Source organism: Cyclopterus lumpus, chromosome 19, assembly GCF_009769545.1.
Source record: "Cyclopterus lumpus isolate fCycLum1 chromosome 19, fCycLum1.pri, whole genome shotgun sequence".
Lineage (NCBI taxonomy): Eukaryota > Metazoa > Chordata > Actinopteri > Perciformes > Cyclopteridae > Cyclopterus > Cyclopterus lumpus.
Window position 1 is genome coordinate 13317043 of NC_046984.1, and position 22910 is coordinate 13339952.

Genomic DNA, 22910 nt, shown 5'->3' on the forward strand with positions numbered 1-22910 from the left:
GGTAGAGGCAGCCTGACTCGCAGTGCGCACCCGGTGCGTAACTTCTGTCCCGGCGTGGCTTCGCACGTGTGTGAGCTTCACGTTCACTCCTGAGCAATGCCCGTTGTCATAATCTCCCGATCATCCCAAAGAGTCACGGGTAAAGCAGCGAGGATTGTGACGCTAATATCCAAATCCAAAATGTCCTTTTAACATATCTTTTCCTTTCTATGTTTACAAGTGGTTTCAATGCATAACCCATTTTTTATAGAACTGCTTTTAAGTGATGTCGTCCTTTTATGCAGTTCTTTGGCTCCCCTATTTTAGTTTGTCTCTTCTGCTTTATTTTGTATTTGTATTTTTCTATTCTTCTATTGTATCCATTGCCTATATGGCATGGTCTCCTTTGCCTCCTGTATTTTCTGAAATGTGTACTTTTTAAAAAATTTTTTACTTAAAATGTTTACGTTATGTTTTGCCTTGCTTCTATGTAGAGCACTTTGTAAACCTTGTTTTTAAAGGTGCTATATAAATAAAGTTATTATTATTATTATATAAATCAATGCGCAGTATATAGGATTCACTTCTTATGGAAGCTCATTTTTGACACTTTAAAAATAAATACATTCACCGGTTCATTCAGTTTCTCCTCCTTATAATTACTATACTATACTACTTCCTGTACATGACAAGCCATACATATGATATAGTATAGAACATTGTAAGATAATATGTCTGATTATAAAGAAGAAAAACACACATAATAAACAAGACAGCGTAGTGTATTTAGTTGTTGTTATGGGCTTTTATAAAACCGTGAATGCTGTTTTATAACTGATGATTCATTTTTTTATTAGATGTGAAACATGTAATACTCATTGAACTCTTCAGTTCACCCATTCACCCGCTGCAGTCTGCAGCGTCTCCACAAGGAGGAGCCGTTCGCTGCTTCTCAGTTCGACACATTCATTTATCTTCGACTTAACCATTAAACAAGACTAAATGTCTCAAGTCAAGAGTCTGTAAACATGTCTGATAGTTACCAAGAATTAACAGATATGTTAACGATGTCAATCACACCAAATAATAAGCATTAAACACAGGATTGAGGCAACCTACATGTGTCATTTTTGTTTATTATATATTGTTTTTGGCCTTTGCATCCCAGCCTCCTCCCTTTCTTTGACAAATAAAAATCTGCAGCTTCAACCTCGTGACTAGAAGATGTTGGCTGATCTTCTTATCAGTGTGTCCATGTTAGTGTGTGGACCTGCTTATTGTTTAAAAAAAACTTTTAAATCACACTGACACACAGTCAGTAAAATCAGAATGAAGTCTTTGTGTTCATACAAACGAGTGAAGAGTCTGTGCACGTCGACTGTGTTTTTCTATGGGTTTTTAACATCGAAATAATAGTTGTTTCTCTCCGATAATTGATTTTTTTCATAAGGCACCACTCTTGCTGAAAACATGCATGCTGTGTAAAAGAAAAATCACAAAGATCAATAAAAAAGTCTCAAGTGTTACTTAATACTGCATGAGTGTTAAAAACAACAACGACCAGACACAGACACACTAAGTGTTTTCTTTACATATGATGTATCAAACAATCATTGTATAAAAAAAGAAAGAAAAGCATTCTCCATGGAAATGTGTTCACCTGTAACACAACATCAAAGGAACATATGGACATACCATACAGCCAGGTGACAGGACTCAAACACTGTCTATTAGTACATGGACGCATAGCATTAAAAAGCAAAGTAAACAAAGCACTGAATGTAAAACTAGTGCATTATTAAAAAGATAGCCATATCAAAAGTAACAAAAAAGTTCAAAGTCACTTTCCAGCCTACATATTTGTGAATGAGAGCTGTGCTTAAAGGAAAAGTTGCTCAGTGTGAATGTATATAGGCAAACATGTTGAATTACCACAAATACAATGCATGTAGGATTGTGTATATTGGGTCTAAAAAAACAACAACAAAACCTCATCCCAATAGCCAAATTAAAAAGGTAAAAAAATAGAAAACGAATAACTGCCACGCAGTTTTTCGGATGACGCTTCACTTGAGTGGCAGAAGTGTGTCCTTGTCGAGCGAAACGTGGCTAGAAATCACCAGACACGGGCTTGTTCGCACGCGAGTGCCTCCATGACCACAGCTTTTAAGAAAAGTCCTCAGTGATTCTGTGATTTATTCACACACACACACTTTCACACAGAGTCCTCAGGTGGAGACAGGCACACAAGGAAGTGCTCAAAAACACACACACACACACACACGCGTGACCTTTTTCAGCAGAGCAATATTTCAGAGACGTTCGGTCTCTCTGGGGAATGGATGTTTCCTTCATCTCGCCTCATTTTCGATCCGTGTTCGGTTCATACCTCAGAAGCCAGATCCCTCCACGGAGCCTCCTGGGTCTTGTTAAGGAAATGGAAGTGGCAAATCAGTGACACTTCCCAAATCGACTTGTCACCTTTCCGAAATATAAATGCAGAGGAAAGAGACATGGATTTCCGCTGTCCGTGATAACAACCAGTCCCCTCATCCCCGGTTGCAGCAACACGACTTTTCTTCCAAAAAATTCTGTCGTTGTTTCAAGCCTCGTCAGATTGAGAGCTTTACCATTCGAGGAAAAAAAAAACATTGGATCTCACATGGACTATAAGTGTCGTCTGTTCTTCTCTGTCATTGCACGGCACTCTTCAACCCTTCCTGTAGTATACAGCACAAAACCATCATGCAAAGCGTTCCCTTCATTAAAAACAGATTTCATATGTTCTGCCAACAGAATTTCCCAAATTGGCTTTAAAAATGACGTTTTTAATCTCCCGTCACTGTCTTCGATTGAAGACAAGTTGGTGAGGCGAAAAAAAACAAAGACAATTGTGAAACCGATGACGCAAGCAACAAATACAAAGTTTGAAGTCGCTACCGGGTAGTAAAAGTGTCTGGCACAGTGCACCTGGTGGCAATAAATACAGAATATAAATACTTTACATGTACCTGAGCAAAGACTCGTAGCACCATTCAGGGACAGAGCACCAAAAAGGGACACGGCAGAGCTCCCGATTCAAAACTCGGAGAAGCCGCCATCTTTTTAAAAACAAAAAAAGGTTTTCATAGTGCAAATTCTTGTAGTGTCTCCTCACAACATCGTCCCCCTTTGGGCCAAAGTCTCAGCTGCTGTATTTGACGTTGGCAATTATGCAAGGCTTTGGTAGTGTTGGTGGCTGCTTGGGACTGGGTCTAGAGAAGGGAGAGGGGGCGATACAAATAATCCTTCAGTGAGTGATACCAGCCTCAGTGTTGTTGTTGTTTTTACATGAATATGGTGAAGGTTGGAACTCACCTGTTGGGGTGCGGGACAGGGCGCACAGGTCTGGGCACACCAGGTGTTGAGACAGGGCCGCAAACAGAAGCGGCGGGCCCTTGGATCACAGAGGAACTTCGACCCAGACGAGAGCTCCTGGGATTGGCAGGAAGGGGTTTCTGAGGAGGACTGGGCTTCTCCAACTCCTGAGAAGAAGAAAAAAAAAAGAGAGACACGTAGAAATAATAACTGAGAATGTCCACCAGGTGGCACTCACAGCTCGGGTCCTCCTCTTCCTCTCAGGCACCAGGGGCAGCCCTGCCCATGCAACTTGCCATGAGAGGAAGATTCTTGTGGCTTCAATCATCTCTAGACGACTGAGATCATGATGAAGGCCTGCTACCTATCCCCCATCTGGTCTCCATTCACATCCTCCTCCTCTTCCTCTTCTTCTTCTTGTTTGCAATGAAATCTCCTCAAACATCATCGTGTGAAGGAGTCACACAACCATGGAATCAGATTCAAACCATCCTTCATAAACACATAAAAAACTATATGCCGTCAGTGAAGTCTGTAATGCAGGATGTGCAGTATCATCAATTATCATGACAATCTGCACTATTGAAGTATTGCTACTCATTCATCTCAATGACAGCCAGTACTGTCGTGCAACCTGAGCTCCATCCCAACATATCAGAACAGTACCAACTGGTAGTGAAGTGAGACACAGACAAAAGAAAAAAAAGGTGATGATTCAATACTTGGAAGAACTAAACTCTCCCATCGGACAATGCTTCCGTGCCCCCAGCAGAGCACTTTCTCTGTGGATTGGAAATAAAACGGCTCGGCGCTGCCAAACAGCTGCTAAAGATACTGTCGGTGAGATCTGCAGCCAACAGGCGTCACTTTCAGTTTCACACTTTGACATTAAATAGGAGCAGAGCAGCTGAGTGGGGACATCTACTTCCTGAAGTGGAAACGGTGCCAGGAGCTGCTGCACTGCACCTGTTATATAGGTGTATGACAGGCCAGGACTCCGGTAAAAAATAAAAAAGGGAGCTCCTTCTTTAAACGGCTTTTTATTATAAAGCCAAGCACATAATGTACTTTTTTGGAGGTATTCTGTATAATGTGTTACCATGACTATTAATGCCCGATGTCCCTGATAAATAGTCTCAAAAAATGAATAAGTATGACATTAAAATATTATGAAAACACACTTATCAGTGAAACTTGAAGGAGTAAATATATCCGTCACGGACATATCTACATAAGTGAAAGGTGTATATGGTGAATATAGTTATGTTGTGGTCTTGTTTTTATCCACTTTTTTTTCTCCTTGGTTCTTTTAATCTTGAGCTGCTGTAACAGGTGAATTTCCCCGGTGTGGGATCAATACAGTTCTCATCTCATCTTAATTGTGTCAGGCTCTTTATGGAATGTCGATACATCCCATTATCCCATTATATGACAAGTAGTCCCCCCAGAACAACGCTGTGTTTTGAAGCCAGACCTCCTCTGTGACCCCTCCCTTAATCTGGCCGTGACTGGAACGTCATTATCTGTTGAACACACCTCCAATTAGCGTGACACTGCGGCGGCGCGTTGACCTCGGCTCCCCATGTGGCATCATTCTCACCGCTGTCCTTAAAGGCTGGAACTCATTGCGGATTTTTTTTTCATCCCTCATCTCGTCCACGACATATTTTCTCTTTCTTTACGGGCTGCAACTAACTTGTAATTGCTGATACTCCCTACTCCCTACTCCCCCCCCCCCCCCCCCCCGCTTTTCTTTTCTTGATTTACCAACAAAAAAATGTTTGAACAATTTTTCCACAGGCCAAGGTGACATTGCCAGATTGCTCGCTTCTTCCGACCAAAACTATATAAGCATTACATTTGCAATGATGTAAAACATAAACATAACCCAGAAAATCCAAAAGGTTGAGAGGTTGAAAACAGCAAAGGCTCCTAATTTCTGCCTGAAAAATTACTTCCTTTTTTTTTTATTGATTATATTTGATTAATCGACTCGTTCCCTCAAACCTCCGCTTGTACCTTGATCACTTTGTCTTTCTGTCTTTGGGATCCTCTCTCTCTATCTCTCTCTCTCTCTCTTTCTGAGTCTCTCTCTCTCTGAGTCTCTCTCTCTCTCTCTCTGAGTCTCTCTCTCTCTGAGTCTCTCTCTCTCTCTCTGTGTCTCTCTCTCCGAGTCTCTCTCTCTGAGTCTCTCTCTCTCTCTCTGTGTCTCTCTCTCCGAGTCTCTCTCTCTGAGTCTCTCTCTCTCTCTGAGTCTCTCTCTCTCTCTCTCTCTCTCTCTCTCTGAGTCTCTCTGACTCACTTGCCCAGAGGGTACAAGTCAAACCGGATTAAAGCAAATAAAAGTCTTTGAGAACCACTGAGTGAGAGGGATTTAATACCAGGAACTTCTGGCTTTCTCTTCCCCTCAACTTTGACAGTCTGCAATGCCATAACTAAACTCCATGGAATATTGGTGGCAGCAAATTTAATATCACCCCGTGATATTTGGACATACTTGCTCACTCCAGTTGCTGTTTCATCTTCTCTGTCTCCCCCCTCCCGCCCCCCTCCCCCCCGCATGTCTGGCTCCATTTTCATTATTTATGTGGTGGTTTGTATTGTAGAATGGAAGTTTTGCTTCGATGACACTAGCACCACGGTTAACCTCGTTATTTTACGAGCCAGCGCATTACTGTCAACATGCATATACTTTTATAGGACACGAAAGAACCGTGAAAATGGTCGATGTCATGACACCCGTCTGCAGGTGCAGCGAACAACATCATTTCCATTGGTTAGGTATTATGGGCCGTAGCAGTGAGTATATAAGCTCCCAGAAATTAAAGTGAGTGACATCATAAAATATTAGGTATTATGAGGGAACAGGGAATCCACTCACCATGACCATCCTGCAGGAGTTATGGCGGGACGCACTTCGAAAGGACGCCCCCCTTGGTGCGACGTGGATGTGAGGTGGAGGCAGCGGGGGTCTCGCCAGCCCGGGGCCGGGGGAGAGGGACAGGGTGAGAGACAGTGGGACAGGGTGGCTGAGGTGAACCGGGGGGCACTGGGGAAGTCTGCGCAGGCTGTGGGACGGGTAGGAGGCCGGTGGGAGCGCCGCCTCTGGCCCTCGGTGATGAGGCTGCAGAAAGATGAAAGGCAGACCCGGAAAACAGTCAAGAGCGTGCGCCATCTAAAAGCAGAAAGAAGAGACGGGAGGAGAAACCTTCTGCTCCTGATCAGAAACAGCCATGTTCACCTCCTCCTCTCCCTCTGACGCTCTTCCTGATGCTGTCAAAGATAAAGTGTAAATCAAACGCACACACCCGCCGACTCACTATTCCCCAACTCCCATTCAGCTAACCTATCAAAGGGAAAGACCAATACTGTGCCACAAGCACCCCGCTTGGCCTCATTCAAAGGTGAACCCAGCTAAAGAGCCCACACACACTCTCACTAAGAAAAGCCAAACATATAAGTCTTCCTCGTATTTAAAACCTGGCCAGATGTGTGCGTGGCTCAAAAACACACTATGTAACACGTACAAAAGCGTGCACACATGCGGCAGTTTAACACAGCTCCCGACAACTGGAAAATGACCTCACTTGCACTGTGCTTACATCAAACAGCCTCACATCCTTTCTCCCCTTACCGTTGATCTCAAATGAAAACCACATGCCTCCGAGCAGAAAACACAAATCTCATGGTAATGCGCAGCATATTGCCTCACTCGTGTGGCAACCCCCGCAGCACACATGTCAATTGTGACACAGCTCCTCTTATTTCAGCTCCCCGAACACAATCGATCCCGGGTCTCCTCCCATTACAGAGCATGTCAGGGCAGTAATGGAGTAGTTAATGCACACTGCGCTGTAGACACACAGGTCATTACAGCAGAAATCCTGCACTGTGTGGCAACGGGGATGACTTTATATCTCAAGTAAGCCGCCGCATCAATAAATCAATATCTCTCCTAACCGTTAATGACACGAAATGTATTGTGAACACACTGCTCACCGCGGACTCCATTATCGCCACCGCCTCCACGTAGAGTGGGATGATTTAATTGGATTTGAATGAGCTGCCATTTGTGCGAGAGCCACGCGTCAATCCCGCCGAGCATTATTCCTGCTAACGAAACAGCTGCGGCTTTCCAGGAAGGATAATACACAGCGTGGGCCGCCCGCTGGTGACGCTCCACGTGTTAGGAATCAGACCCCCGTACAACAGTCCCCGTCTGCGGGAGATGTCTATCTGTGTGTTTGTAGACGTGTGATCTAGTGACCTTGAAGATGGCGGCGCTGTGAGGCAGAGGCGGGGCCGGTCGCGATGGAGACATCGTGCTGAATGGCGGGGGCTGGTTCAAAGCGGATGGTCCGCTGATCGCAGCGCTGACTGATCTGGAATTTAAAGAGGAAATTATCTGTAATTATGCACTTTATTATACTGATCACACGTCAGTTACAGTGGTAATATATTTCAAATAAGGAAATCCCCAAAAATAATTACATACGGGAATTGTGTTATTAATGGAAATCATGTTCTGAAAAAGCACCTGAGCTTCTCCATTGGGTTCTTTTTACTGGTGAAGAGCAGGCCCAGGAGAGCTTTCCTCTTGATGCAGATGATCAGAACCGCTCCCAGGACGGTGAGGAGAGCCACCAGTATGCCCACTGTCAGATTGCCACCGCCTGCTCAGAAACACACACACACACACACACACACGAGCAGGTGGTCTCAGAGACAGACGTTTTCTAGCACGACACATGACAGCCAGACTTCGCCCGTCAACATTTCTGCAGGCTACATCATTTGTTATGTATATAGTCTGATATCCGACGGCTCAATGCGCATACAAAATGTCCCCAGCTATAATAAAACAAGCCATTCCATAGACTCGAGCTGCGACTGTTGACTCACTTGCTAATCTGATGGGGCCGCTGTCCACACTCCCTCCGAAGCCCGCCTCGCCGCAGAAGGGAGGTGCCCAGTGAGCCTCGCAGTGACAGTTCTTGTTGTTGTTGCACACCTGTGGCGAATTAAAAAAGGACAATTAACTGCCAGATGAGGCAGACATCCAGTCATCAGCTTGTGTTTTTAATGCTATGTTTGCCCACACTGCTTTAATATTTCAATATGCTGCCGTGCCTTTTGCTTAAGTTGTTAAAATGACTAATCAATTAACACAACTATTGTTATATTAATGTTCTGACGGAGTTGTTCCAGCGCTCGTGAACATGATGCTGCATGGAGTAAGGCGGAGTTTACCAGCACCACAGCGCTCCACATGGCAAAGATTAAAAACCAGAGCAGACATTTTGCTTCATTCCACATTTTCTTTCCTCTCTCTCTCTCTCTCTCTCTCTCTCTCTTGTCTTCCTGCCCTGCAGAGAGGAGGAATGGTACCGTCTAAGAGGATTCCCCAGCTTGGTAACATAGAGCAGGCGAGGGCCACATCTTGATCTAATCGGTGCATGTAGGAGTGTCCTGTCCTCTCGAGAAGCAACATCCTTTTATTTCTGCGAGTAAAACAGTCCTTTAGAGATTTACAAATACGTCTTAATTGAAACTAGACAAACAAATATGACCGTATAATATCTGCAGAGGTTTCATTTTGAGTAAAACTCTTCCCTCTGGAGCTTTGATGACATTTTACCAGTCACAGCCAAAAGCCTTTGGGGCCTACCAGTGAATTTAAGGGTAATATCACAAAGCCACCACATTTCCTCTCAAAGAGGACCACCCATAGACGTTTGATGGTCTCGATTTTAGAAAAATCCAATACCCATGCTCCCCAGCTCAAAGTCAAACTGCGTGTCATTGCTCCCAGCATTAGCCCAAATAAAGCCTGGCCTTCAGATTTCAACACAGTTTTTGGGACAAGGACGACTGCCTAGAGTATGATGAATGGCATTTGAAGCCGAGCATAAATGAAGCCATTACATCTAATTGATTGAGCCTTTCAGCAACCAGAATGATTGATTGCAAGGCATTGTAATGGCTCCCTACCCACCGTTATTTTTTTTTAAAAACACATCACCACCAAAATGAGCTTCTGTGTGAGGGAGGAATGGGAACCAACTGGGACTGGTTTGGGATAGACAGCTCTCACATCAGGTCCTCACATCTCTAAAACAGGAGGAAAGGTGCAGTACTCACCCCTCGACTGCTGCACTTGGCTGAGCACGCGTGCACGCCGAAGACACTGACGTTCTGGCACTGACGATTCAGGCACATCTGAAGCAGACAGACGCATTAAAAATGGACAGTGTGAGCTCAAAGAGCAGATTATATGCAGGATACTCTAAAACTTAAAAAAGTTTTTAAAAAGGAGAACATATTCAGCTTCTGGGGTTCTTTTAATTTGCTCCCGACGAATCACTTCAGCTAGAAAACAGCGTGCCATGAAATATAATTTATTGTATGATGTGGACTTTTTGGGCTCCGTAAAAAAGATGCCAAGCCCCAAATATATATATTCCGGTCCAAACGTTGGAGATGAACTTGGCGACACTGGGCACAGAGAGTAATGACAGAACCCTTGACGGATGAGGGCAGAGGCTGGATCCTCTTTCAGGGTGGAGGCTCATAGAGAAGTCATTTAGACTAAATGGAGCCACTGTATCATCGAGGTGACCAACGTTTGAATTGATGACCATTTAAAGATGCCAAACAGACTGAATAATGGTCAGGCGAGGCTGTGCGAGGCTGAAATGACAAGATGACACATCCTGAAGAACTTCTCAGAAAGTCTTAGTCATGGCCGGTCACGCCACATCACTTTCTCCACCCAGCATTCGGGGCAACATATCTATATTGTGTTTTTTAGAGAGTCTTATAGATCTCTGCCGTTGTTATTTAGCAGTGGTGGGAAATGTATTTGAATGCTTCACTTCAAAAAGGACATAAAATCAAGCGTGTCCTTTTTCTTAACGCCTCTTTCTTTGTTTATCTTTCTTTAAAATGGAAAGCACATTGAGTTTCTCTGTAATGAAAAGTGCTCCGTAAATAAATGGCCGGCCTAACCTAAAAATAATGCTCACACGGCCATATGTACAGTTAATCGGTTTTTGGGTTGCTGTAATTGGGAAGATGGAGGACACAATCTGCAGTCCTCATTCGGTGCTAAAATTAAAAAAAATCCCTCTTTGTGGTCGTAGACAGGGAATTACTTACCAGGAAACACCAAGAAAATATAGTCTTTATATCACTTTTAGATTTTCACGGTGAGTACTGAGAGGAATGATGACAGCAACCAATAGGTCATTTGATGTACATATGGGCATGAAGATTGACTTAAAGCAAAGTTTTAAAAAAAAGTAAAAAATATGAGTTTACACAGTATTATCAGCAAATGTACTAAAATGATCAAATAAAAAGGAAGACCAAGAATAATTTGATTTTAGACTTTGTTCACACTCTTGCTTGTTTTGGATTGATATATTCATTAAAATGTATTTGTTATGTTTATTTTTTACTATTATTTGTAACAAAACGATTCATGTAGAGGAGTAAAATATATCAAGAGACAGGAAATGGAATGTGTACAAGTACCTTTATACTGTACGTGAGTAAATGTACCCTAGTGCTAATGAACCAGTTGTGTAGGGATGGATTTGTGTGTCTATACTGTCACAGGCCTCAGCTCTCACCAGTCCATCTCCACACTTGGTCCCCGTCAGGACCAGGCCGGGGTCGGGCATGTCATCGCCCAGGTATACATGGGTGCCTCGGCACAGTATCCTTCCCCCTTCCTGCATGGGGATGTTGGTCTCTATGGAAACAGCGTTGGTACCAATCACTGGGCGGTTAGCTCCTCCTTGACACTGGATTTTGCCACATTTAGCATCTCTGTGAACAGAATGAACAGCATGTGATCATTTAATAACATGTCACTGTTTTTTCCAAATGTGTGTACATGCAATTCTTTTCTATTTCTATTCATTCCTCTCACTCGTGCTGTCCAATTAGAGAACGTGCAGAAGAGGCAGCTTATTTGTGACTTTGGTGACTCTGTAACCTTCAATTAGGGCTGCGACTAATGAGTATTTCCATCTTTTGATGTGGCTGTTGTTGTTTTTTTGTATTTGTAGGACAGCACATTCCAAGTTTCAAGAGCCCGATGTAACATCTTCAAATGACTTATTCTATCTGATAAACAGTCAATAACCAAAATCATACAATTTCTAATGATTAAAAACGGGAATTGGATGGAACCAGCTTGGCATTTTTGCTTCTTTATTTTTTAAATTGGTTTTATGTTTAGTTTCAGCAGCTTATATAATCATATTGACAATATTGCCAACAGTTTTTTTCCCTTCTAGTTCTAGTTTTTCTTTCCAGCCGTGCCTATATGGGATATAGATAATTTAACTAAATAATTACACGTATAAAATTCCTTCAGCTTTCAGTATTAATTGTGAGAGTACAACATAAGTTCAAATAAAAAAGGCCAAAACAAACATTTGCATTTTTGTTTTTTAAACAATTAATTGATGAATTCATAATTTATTTGAAATATTTTTGGGGCCTTTTTGACTTTATTTGACATGTAGAAATGGGGGAGCGAGAGAAAGGGTTATGACATACAATGCAGGTCGCGAGTACATAATCAAACCCGAGGCGATGGAGTCACCACTTGGCAACTAAGGCGCTCCTGTTTCAACAGATTTTTGATGCTTCAGCACTCGTCAATAACATAGATTCTGGTATCTATGAAACAGTCCTGTCACGTAAAGTAAAGTAACGAAAGCATTCATTGGTTTCTATGGTAACGTCAGATCTTACCGTGCTTCACATTTGGCAAAGGTGCCTTTGGAGTCCTTGCCGCAGTTGCCGTAGGGGTCTCCTGCTGAGTTGACCCTTTGAAAGCAGATGCCCGGAGCCGGCTTTGCTCCTGCAAAACACAACGAAACACATCAAAAAGCCGTTCGATGTGAGCCGGCGACGAGGGGGGGGGGGCCTTCCGCGTACCTGGTCCCCACAGTGTGATGCATTGCTGCTCGTGAGTTTGGCAGATGCCGTTATAACAGTAGCCGTCCACGTGGTGGCAGGTGTGGCCGTCGTGGAGGTAGACGTTGGCGGGGCAGTGAGGGCTGGTGCCGGTGCAGAACTCGGGCAGATCACAAGAGTTACTGGATTCACGGCATGACGTGCCTGCTGGCTTCAGCTACACTCACATGTTGACAGAAAGCACCAGACATTAGGACAAAGGCCCAGAGGGAAGCTTAGAAAAAATGTGTGGTGAGCTTTGTGTCAGGATGGCCGTAAAAAAAAACATGGCTGGCCGATCAGAACAAATCATACCTGACAGTCCTGGCAGCACTGCCCGTGTGCACATACAGCATCCCCTTTCAGAGAGCAGGTAGAAGCATTGCAGCAGGGATTCATACATTCCTTCAGGTGGAGAAGAATGGGGAAAAAAGACAAGCACAGAAACGGGATGTAAGTGAGGGGGGGGGGGGGGCCAAAAGCAAAGAATAATTTACTCGGCACAAAGAGATCATATTTCACCTCAGAGCAAATGCTCAGACTTTGTTATCAGAGAGGATGCAGCCCTAGCAGGACTGTATTCAGCGACGACTAAGAAACATGGCAGAGGAAAGGAAACGGCAGTTTCGAGTTCTCTAATTTCCATCTGAGAGGACTTAGAAACTCATCTAGACCCCCTAGAACCAGAAGCTTGACGGTTAGCGAAATAGAAAAAAGTAATAGGAGAGAATGAAAGAAGGGCACACCGAAGAAGAAGAACAAAAAATAATTTAACAAACAAGCACAATGTTGCCCTGACACATTTTTTATTCAGCTTGCTGTAGGAATTCATATCCTAAAACAGGACTACAAAGAAGTATCTGAAAAGAGCCACATTCGTCTGCTTCCTAACGTTAGGGAGGAACTTCACCAGCAGGATATTGTCATCACTCTGCGCATGTCAGAGTTAGCGGCCAGGAATTAACTGTGCATGTATGACTGTGCATGTATGGTCTCACATGGAGGCAGGCTGACTGGATGCTCTCCCTCGATTGGTCTGAACATACTGTACAGCCAAAGTGCAGCAAGGAGGAAGTAGATGGACGGAGCGGACAAAGGGTCAAAGCTGACATGACGGCCTCCCAGAACTCTTTTCAGCCTGAAATCTATTAAGGGCCTTTCCCATGGTCCCCGGGGCTAAAGGAGGCGGAGGAGTCATGCTGAAAAGAAGTAGCCTGTGATTGTGGGGAATAGGACCCAGGCTTTTTAATGAGGCTTTTTAATGGTGGAAAGAGAGGTGCTGTCTGGGAACTCTGATCTGGCCGGGTTTGGCATGACGTCGCTCATGTCTACGGAGAGCTTTATTATCGCTGCTGGCTCCGTCCTGCGAGGCTTATGACAGTTCTTTGTGTTGGAGGACAAGGCCACTTTGAGCCTGACCATGACACAGAAAAACTCTCTGCATGGGCATAAAGGTGTAAACATATTGCGAGAGACAACGAGGCATTCTCTCACGTAGGCTATTATAAAATACGAATTATAGATGTGTCTCCTTCATATTTTCATAATGCCGCTATTGTCAGCCTGCTTCTGCTGATTGTCAGCTGCATCAAGATGAACTGTTTTGTCATCCCACAGTTGCAGCCGATATGAACGTGTGCCACCATTGCGTATGTGCATGCCAATGCAGATTCATTTCAATAATTCACCGGCTGACAGGGTGAGCTGTCAGCGGTGTTTCCTCTCAGTGAATCGTATCGCGATCAGACAAAGCCTCTTCCCAAACACTTCTTCGGCGCGGAGGATGAATACATTCACACTCATATCTCCAAGCTCATTTTCCCAAGACTGTGTTTGAGTTACGAGAGCTCTGCACCGTTAGCTTTTGAAAAAAACCGAGGTAAATTATTTGTTTTCACTGTGGGGAATGTTGGTTCGTGTCATGCTTCTGTCGTAAAAACCTACAAAAACCCCCCCACTATAGTGCATCTGCTGAATTCATTTTTTTTTTCAAACGTGGGTAACATAATTAATGATGATTTATGTATGGGGTGGCAAGATTTCCATGTTGACAGAAGGGACGTAAAACAATAAAGCTGAGGAATTATAGGTCTATATAGCACTCTTACCTCAAGCTCGCCACAGTCACACTCCTCTCCCTCCTCCACATAGCCGTTGCCACATTTTTGCCCACCGTAGAGCACCTTCACCTCAGGCATGTTGAACAGACACATCCCAACGCCTTTTTCAAAACTGGCCGTGAGGTCCTTCTTGCTGCAGCTGCTGAACACTGTGGGGAACGGATACCTGCGAGGGAAAGACGGCTTTTTGTGACACAAACGGAGAGAAAGAGAAGGAGGAAGACGATGGCGATCGCCCACAAGGGTCCTCCTCAGTCTGATGTAATCAGTGCTAATTGGCGCTAATCACAAAATCAATTAACCACTCGAGCTCAGCCACCTCTCCGAAGCGCCATTAGCATGCGAACAGCACAGGGCCCCGCCGACGGCTCCCTCCACGAAAAGGAGAGGGAGATCTGATAAGGCATGGTTTATGAGACATATGGGATCATAAAAACTCAAAACCAAAAAGTGCTTCCCTCGCAAGACTTGCAACACCAATAAATTTGGGAGAAACGAGGATGGTGTGTTTTTAATATTGTTTTTGGAGCGGACAGAGAGGGTGGTCCTCTCTGTGGGGAAAGCTCACAGCCCCAGGGCCCCGTCGGCCAAAAGCCTCATGTGGCTTTATTTCTCCGATAATATAGTGCCTTAGATAACTGTGTGTGTGTGTGTGTGGGGGGGGGGGGCAGACTATATCTTGTCCTGTGTTTCTTGATAAAAACAAAGGTTTTCAATACCTCCACCTAGACCATTAACGTCAGCCCAACAAGGTGAGAATGGGTGAATGGGTGTTTGCAATACGCTCGCTCATATCTGTGTGTGTGTGCACAGATGAGTGCATGTATGACACGCTAATATGTGGGTGATCCAGGTCAACTTTGCCAAAATGTTCCCTTCCACAGGCACAACTGACTCAACAGCTGGAAGTCTGGAGACGTAGCCGCAGTGAAACCGCATGTTTGCCCGTAAACCTTTGCACTGTTTAAAAAAATATATAAAATGTGTCCATTTCAGAGGCGTTTGAATTTCAGAGCAGCAAGGAAAGTTCAGATGATCAAACTGTCTACCGAGTGACTCAAACACATGCCACATATTCAGCGCATCATGTGTTTCTTTTGAAAAATGACAGCAAGGGAAGTTGTCTAGTTAGCTTGGGAAGTGTTTCTGATCAATAACATATACGTAATTGAAACAAACATGTCACAGTTTGAAATACCAGCAATTTTTAAAGCATATTTCAAGAGGACCTTGTGCATACGGCAGATTCATACGCAGCCTGAGCTGCTATGGCATCAAACAGGGCCATTTCATAAAAGTATACCCCGAGGTTCTCGGCTCATTGTTGTGTTTCTACGAGTGTTACATGAGTTTGAATGTGGTGGAGTTGTCGAGCTGTAAGGCTGAGCCTTGAGGTCAGGCACCATTGGCTGTACCGACACTGAAGCTGTAAAATAAGCCCTTTCACGCTGCAGTTTTTCATCTCAGGCAAGGAGGCATTTCTATGTAGCTCAATGTCGACGCGTCTTTCAAACAGTTTTTCTCTGATTGGGTTCCTCATCTAATACGTCTCGAAATAATGTCACGGCACTCTGTGAATGTTTTGACATGACCTCATTCTCTGCTTTCCTTTGATTTCCGTCACGTGTGGAGGCGGCTTACATCAAGCTCCTGCTGCTGACCCCTCCCCCCCAAACACACAACTCGCTGCTCTCCAACGTCAATACAATCCCGGGGTTGTGTAAGGTGAAAGTGGGGTACCTCGCAGCAGATCTCTCTGCACTCTCTGGATTAAAGAAAAAAAAAAAGAAAAAAGATCAGAGTGGATTTGTAATTGCATGAAATGGCAAAAAGGAAAGAGCAATAAGGAAAGCTGTAATAACAGGCATTATTGCCCCCTCTTATCCCCTTCCTCCTTGCTGAGCCCCTCAGGGAATATTGATATGATGAACAGCTGTCAAGGCTGCTGTTCAACAGGCAGATCACTTCATTAGCAACTGCTGTTGTTGATTTCCTCTTTGCCCCCAAAAGCCCCCTGGACAAATGTGCTTGCTCAAGTTGCATTCATTCAATTTCCATGAACTTCAGCCCTGTTCTTCAGTTACCAGCCCGTGCAATGCCATGACAAACACTAACATCCCTGAGATACGTGAGCGGCTCATGATGCAGCTGTTTTGTATGAGAGGCAATACAGATATAATTGGCCTACCCTGCAATTGCGTGGGGGTGGGAGGAGGAGGCGTAATGGCTGTGAAAAGGCAAGGGGCACCGCGGAATTACAATGGGTGGCGTTTAGCAGCTGACTGGCCCTCGGGCAAAATAAAGCTGTACCGAGACCAGTCACGGTGGGCACATGGCGACCCAAAGACACTCGAGACAGACACTCATCCCATGGGCGTCTGGGCCACCACCTCAAAAGAAAAGGCTGCGCTTGTTCTCATCCTGTTGTGGCATCCTGTTCACCTCTGCCTGGTCTCTATGACCGCTCTTTGTTCTGTCTGCATTGTTTTCCATGTGGTCCTGCACCAGTTCCATTATGGGATCAATTCTTCTCTGTTCTCTTTTGATCATCTATGTCCTACAGTGTTTGACCGTTTGCTCCTGAGCTTCCGAGGTACTGCAGTTGATGGTTGGTTGGATGTCCAAAGCAATCACCGTAACTGCGGCGCAGCAATGGCCACAACAGAGCTTTAATGGATCTGTGGGAGGTCCGGTGATAAGGAATCATTCCCAGATCTATTACATGCCCCTATAATCTACCACACACTAATGCTGCACTGCTGAAGGCTTTCACATATTTTCTAATGTCTCCACTTTGACAAAGAGGTAGATGATGGCAGGTAACCCAAGTATTTGTGGAGAGTAAGACAATAATTTATAAGCAAAGAATTGGACATTCACAACCAAAAGTATTATATATTGGATCAATTTTTTTTTCTTCTTCTTCAGTCTCTACTTTGCATTGAACTGCTGTTTGTCTAAGCTACCTTGTCAAATTAAAAATATCTTTGCAATTTATTTATTTTTATTAAAAAACCTTTGGCCAGAGATCCGTAAAAGCAGCAACATTTGTGGCATTTAAAACGTCCTGCAGTGTTTGATGACTCTTAAGTACATTTATGTAGTCAATTAACCGTCAGTGTTGAGCATGCATATCCAAAAAGCATTTACAGGTAAAGAAAAGAACGAATACAAATGGATTCATACTATTTTCCATTTCTGCTAAGAGATTCTCCTAAATGCCACACACAGTACCTTTAAATGTTGCTCGACACAACACATGAAGGTCGGGGTTTATACATAATTGTGCTGCAGACTATGATCATGAGTCCAAATCTATTCCACTAGTATTTGGAATACTCTCAAGGAAAAATAGCTGCAGTTACACAAAGCACTTCAACCCAGATGTAGCTGGGCAGGTCTCGCTCCTCCCGGTCTGTCCTTGTGGTTCAGATCACACAGCACACAGGGTAAACCCATCCAGCACACAACCAGCTTATGTCACATCTTTTCAGCCACATAACACTGATCAGGCTATGAATCAGATCTGCTGGCCTTTCCAATGACACATCTGCCAAAACATTTTTCGCCTTCCTTGAGAACATTTCTTTTCAAACATTTTTTTTTAAATCAGCAAACACTGATTGTGACCCTAACTCAAAAGTTTTATTACATTTTGGAAAACTTTCCAATCTTCTGGCAAGAATAAAAGTTAATTAAAACCTGAATGTAACGATGACAAATATTTCATACTAAGTCATTTAAAACCATGGTCACTGCGCTACACATTTAATATAAATTTTACGGCTTCCTTTGAGCATGTAGAGCCTACTCTCTGGGTGATGACATGAGGGGATCTGATCTGTTGTGGCCTTTGGTGCCTGGCAGTCTGGCCTACGCTGTAGATACTGAAGAGCATTTTCACATTGATTTCCCTATGGACCCAATTAAACAAGGCATACGAGAGAGTTCCTGTTTTTCAGTGGGGCACAGGTCACATTTCGATGGCATCCAGTGGACTTTGACTCACTTGCTGTGATTCCTGATTATTGTATGACGAGGGAAATGTATCAATCTCGCTCCCAGCGGTCATCATCTTACCTTAGGGCTTGACCCACGTGTGAATGAACCCTGTCTTAATAATGTATCTTGTAGTCTTTCTGTCCATCAACATCTCAGCTTGTGTGACTGACATGGATGGCGAGTGACTATACGTTTATTTTCATAGGAGTAACATGGCGTTTATAATTAAACACATTTTGATAAAGTAAATAATCAAAACCATGCTGCGTAAATGCCGCAACATTTTTGCAACTTTTTGTGCAAATTGAGGAAATAGTTCAACCAGATGAATAAATAGTTTGGTATACATCTGGAAACCAGCTCCATAAATCAATTTGGAATCTTTTTTTTCAAAACCATTGTTTCAACATTCTTTTCAGCCAAATTGTGCAATTGTGCAAGAATGCAATTTTTAACCTCACAGCTGTGCAAGTTCATGAAAGTAAGTAAGAGACAGACCAAGAGAAGTGGACCAAGCACAGAACCCTGTGGAGTTCCTGTTTTAATCTTTGAGATGCAAAATGTATGTTAGTGCACATATGCATGTCCCCTCTGTCCGTCGAGGAACCAGCACCAGCTCAGTTGGTGTATTTGTGTTCCTGTGAGTTATAATCTCAAAGAATGGAGACACCAGCCTGTTCTCATTTAAAGCTAATGGGGGAATAGTGGGATGGACGGAGAGGGGGTCGCGACAACTGACCGTGACCAATGTGAGCAGGAAACAAGCAGTGCTGTGTGCAGATGTGCAGCTGGCACTGGGACAGCTTGTAGTTTTACTTCCCACCCACCACCTATCCTTTCCCCCCCCCCCAGTATAATCATGATGAACTGGATCCCATTATCTCCAGCAACAATGCCAGCAGAACTTGATGGGTATCAGTCTTTATATCTGCGTCAATGAAGACATTCCTGCACTCTATTTGATTAAAATGAAAGATCATTCAAAAACAAAACCATAGGTGCTCCATACTGTGAGTGAGTGTCGTCAGGTTTTGCCAGTGGGATGGTTATCAGCGGGGCGCTTGTACCAACTCATCCAAGTTCTGACATTGTGAAAAAGGTATTCTGTATGATCACATTGTGCTTTGAAACGAGCTGGTCGCCTGCCAAGTAAAACACGACGGTCAATGCTATAAACAAATAGCTGGAGCTGGATGGACAATATTCAGATGGTTGCAGCAGAGTCCATGTGTGTGGCCACGCGGCATTTCAAAGCGTGGAACTACGAGGGGCTTGAGCAGGACTCATGGGGGATGTAGTACCGCCTCAGGCAGAGCGTATGGCGCTGACCTAGAATTAACTGAGGAAGCAGAATGAGGCAATACAGAGTTCCTAAACATCCTTATTCAAATGTATTGCTTCTTTAATCCTGGATTAAACAGCAGAGCTGCAATATGGAGCAATAAGGAGGTGTAGAGGGGATTATTTTGAAACTAAAATCATTTATTTCTTTTGTCAGATGGAATTAAAACAAAAAGCATTGGCCTCTGTGGATAGCAGAATAAAAAAAAATTAATATTTACGTCTTTCGTATTTCTTACTACATTCTTTCAAATTTGGAGAAGTTGGTGACTGCTACGTTTAACTTCAGAATAAGATATCTTGAGTGAGAGGTGAGTTTACCCTACATAAAAGACTGTATAACAGACAGTTTTCAGAGGTATTTAACTATTTATTAGGACTTGCAGAGAGATTTTCCAACATTAAAGTTGCATGTATGTCAAAGAATAGAAAAACTCTAACTGGCTGTGAAGAAGGAGGAAAGGGAGAGAGCCAGCAGAGAAAGATGGAAACGTATTACTTGCAGGATGTGCTCATGTTGTAGCCAATTTTAGGATAAAGTCCTTGACCAGGGATACCCTCAATCAGGTTAAATATAAATCTACATCTTGCTGCTGTGTTGCTTTATGAGCATATAATCAAGAATAGTGTTACTGTGTTTTTCATGGGTCTGATCCAAACCAAATAGAAAGAGATGTTTCCAGCATAAACCCCAATTGGAGGTTCCCACAGACCACTAGACCTTGAGCTGGAACTGATACCCAATGTTTCCACCAAAAACATCCATATCCATCTGCTCGGTCTGCTACAAGATGTTAGACATTACAATTCATAGTGACAACTGTACAACAACTACAGCTCTATCTTGAACTGTTGTTGAATACACACTTAGACAATAGACATTAATGCACTTTTTTCTTTTTTTTTTAACATGTCAGGATAAGTAAAACTGTACTTTTGTGTCCATGCAATGCCGCTGAACCATTGGACAGCATGCGCCCTATTTGCTCAGGGCATTAGCACAGCTGCTAAATATGCCATAAACCCATCGGCCCAACACATTATAAATGGAGAGCATGTGGAATAATGTTTACATACGATCACAATCTGGGCTCTTTAGAGCGACACTCACTGTATTTAATAAGTCACTGAATTAATGCAAACTTAATGAAGCCTTGACATCATGATGATTAATTTCAGATAGTTTTGGAGGCGGACGTCATTTGAAAAGTTTAACCGAAAGCGGCCTCGCTTGGAGTGCACTGCAGCTGTGAATGATAGCAGATGTCCTAAGGCTGATGAAGGCCGACTGGCTGAAATTAAACTCCCGACTATAGTGTGCGTTGCAGTGCCGAGTCAGCTATCTTGAAGATCTATTGACTATTAATTGTCGGGATAGAATCAGTGACTCACCCCGTGGAGGGAGTCATGATGCAGCCTCCGCGATCCACGGTCACCCTGCAGCCACACCCCCTCTCTGGGGTGTCATGGTTCATTCCAAAGTTGTGTCCGAGCTCGTGGGCCAGAGTGACTGCAGCGCCGAGGGGGTTGTCCGAATGGTCCTACAAAAGAAAAGAAACCATCAATCATGCAGAAGCTGAACTTGGCATTGCCTCTCACCAATATTTCATCCAAAACCTCTTTTCTTCATGAATCTGATATATCAAGTATATTCTAAGGGAGACATTAACGAGTAACGTCTTATAATAAAAAGGGTTCAGTTCCGTTGCAGCTAATTAAAAACAGACCTTTCTAATTACATACTCTGAGGAAAATAACAAATAATAAATAAAAAATATGTTATGCTAGCCAAATTGTTGTTCCCAACAGGACCGACTGGAGGAACATTACTCAAAAACAAGTGAGTGTAATTGCATATTGCCAAGATTAAACAAACAGCGCTGTTGGATCTGTGCTTATCAGAGCGTTTCCTCTGCTCGACGTCGTGGCACTCAAATGAGGAATGAAACAGCAGACTGCGGGCTGTCATCTTCAGCTTGCTCTGCAAACTTTGACACAGCCAGATGCGGTGCCTCATCCGCACCAAACAAAGACGTGGACACTCAAATAAGCAAATAAACCAGCAAATAAGGTTGAAAGACAGAGAAAAAAAAACTCTCAAAGGACAGCGTGAAAATCCCACAGCCAGCAGAGATAACAGGAATGGGGAAAAAAACAAACAGACGGAGCGAGAGGATGCGCTGTGAAGACGAAGCTACACTGACAGAGAGGAAGAGCCTTGTTGGCCAAGGTGCCGCTGCTTCCTGCACGGTGTGTAAAACATGAACACACGACGAGGCCGGATAAATAATGTAGCGGGCGGTCCGCTATCAGCTCTCCGTGGATGCTGTAGTGCTGCCAACAGAGCGCCATGCCTCTGGAGTCTTCAGTCTCTGTGCATCATTCAGGAGCTGCTGTGCAAGTCCAGCTCAGACTGATAAAGTGCTCTGCAGGGGGGCTTTTGAGAGTAACGGTCATCAGCTATCTGCACTCGCCGCTGCGCTGCTCGGATTCATGCAAATAAAACCCTCTGATTATGTTTGCTGGAACAACAAAAACACCTTCGCTGACTGATGCGGGCTGAAGTGCTCACCACATGCCACTGTCTGTGTTCTGTTTCGCCACACCAATGAAATTAATGTAGCATTCGGGGCTGGTAAATAGATCTACCAGATGGTTTGGAGATGGATGTTTAAGATTTTACTGCCTAGAAACATAACAATGAGACCCGTAGGGGAAGTTGGCTAATGAGTGCAAAGGTACTCTGTAAACGAAGGGAGACAACTGAGACTACAGGGTCGTGATTTGCCCAGCAGAAGAGTCTGCGGGTTGGATGCTAATGCTTTATGTCCCTGACCTATGCTCATATGTAGAGCTCTATCATAATGGCCAAGTCCTGAATTTACCATCTGGGAGGACAAAAGTGAAGAACCATCTGGGGACTCGAGCTGTAAACCTCACCACCAGCCAGCCAGGCCTCAAGACAAACAGCCAATCAGGGACATGGAGTATAAAATAATTGCATGGCTTGCCCTAATACGACATGACTTGAGCACATAGGGTTACAGTTCCGTAATGGGTGATCATTTACGGCATGCCCATAAGTTTTCATTCAGGTGGGGATATGCTGCACCCTTGAATTCTCTCATTCGTTGCACC

General features: G+C 43.8%; 1 protein-coding gene across 1 annotated transcript in view; it reads right to left on the reverse strand.

Moving 5' to 3' along the window:
• Positions 1 to 3134: 3134 nt before the first annotated feature.
• LOC117748765 (disintegrin and metalloproteinase domain-containing protein 12-like) overlaps positions 3135 to 22910 on the reverse strand; it is a 64518-nt gene continuing 44742 nt past the window's right edge. Inside the window, 13 exon segments of the mRNA XM_034558823.1 lie at positions 3135 to 3233; positions 3337 to 3503; positions 6218 to 6460; positions 7604 to 7718; positions 7874 to 8009; positions 8239 to 8347; positions 9478 to 9555; positions 10971 to 11169; positions 12106 to 12214; positions 12292 to 12487; positions 12625 to 12714; positions 14418 to 14595; positions 21165 to 21313. Coding sequence (XP_034414714.1) covers positions 3164 to 3233; positions 3337 to 3503; positions 6218 to 6460; positions 7604 to 7718; positions 7874 to 8009; positions 8239 to 8347; positions 9478 to 9555; positions 10971 to 11169; positions 12106 to 12214; positions 12292 to 12487; positions 12625 to 12714; positions 14418 to 14595; positions 21165 to 21313 — 1839 coding nt within the window. The 3' untranslated portion in view covers positions 3135 to 3163.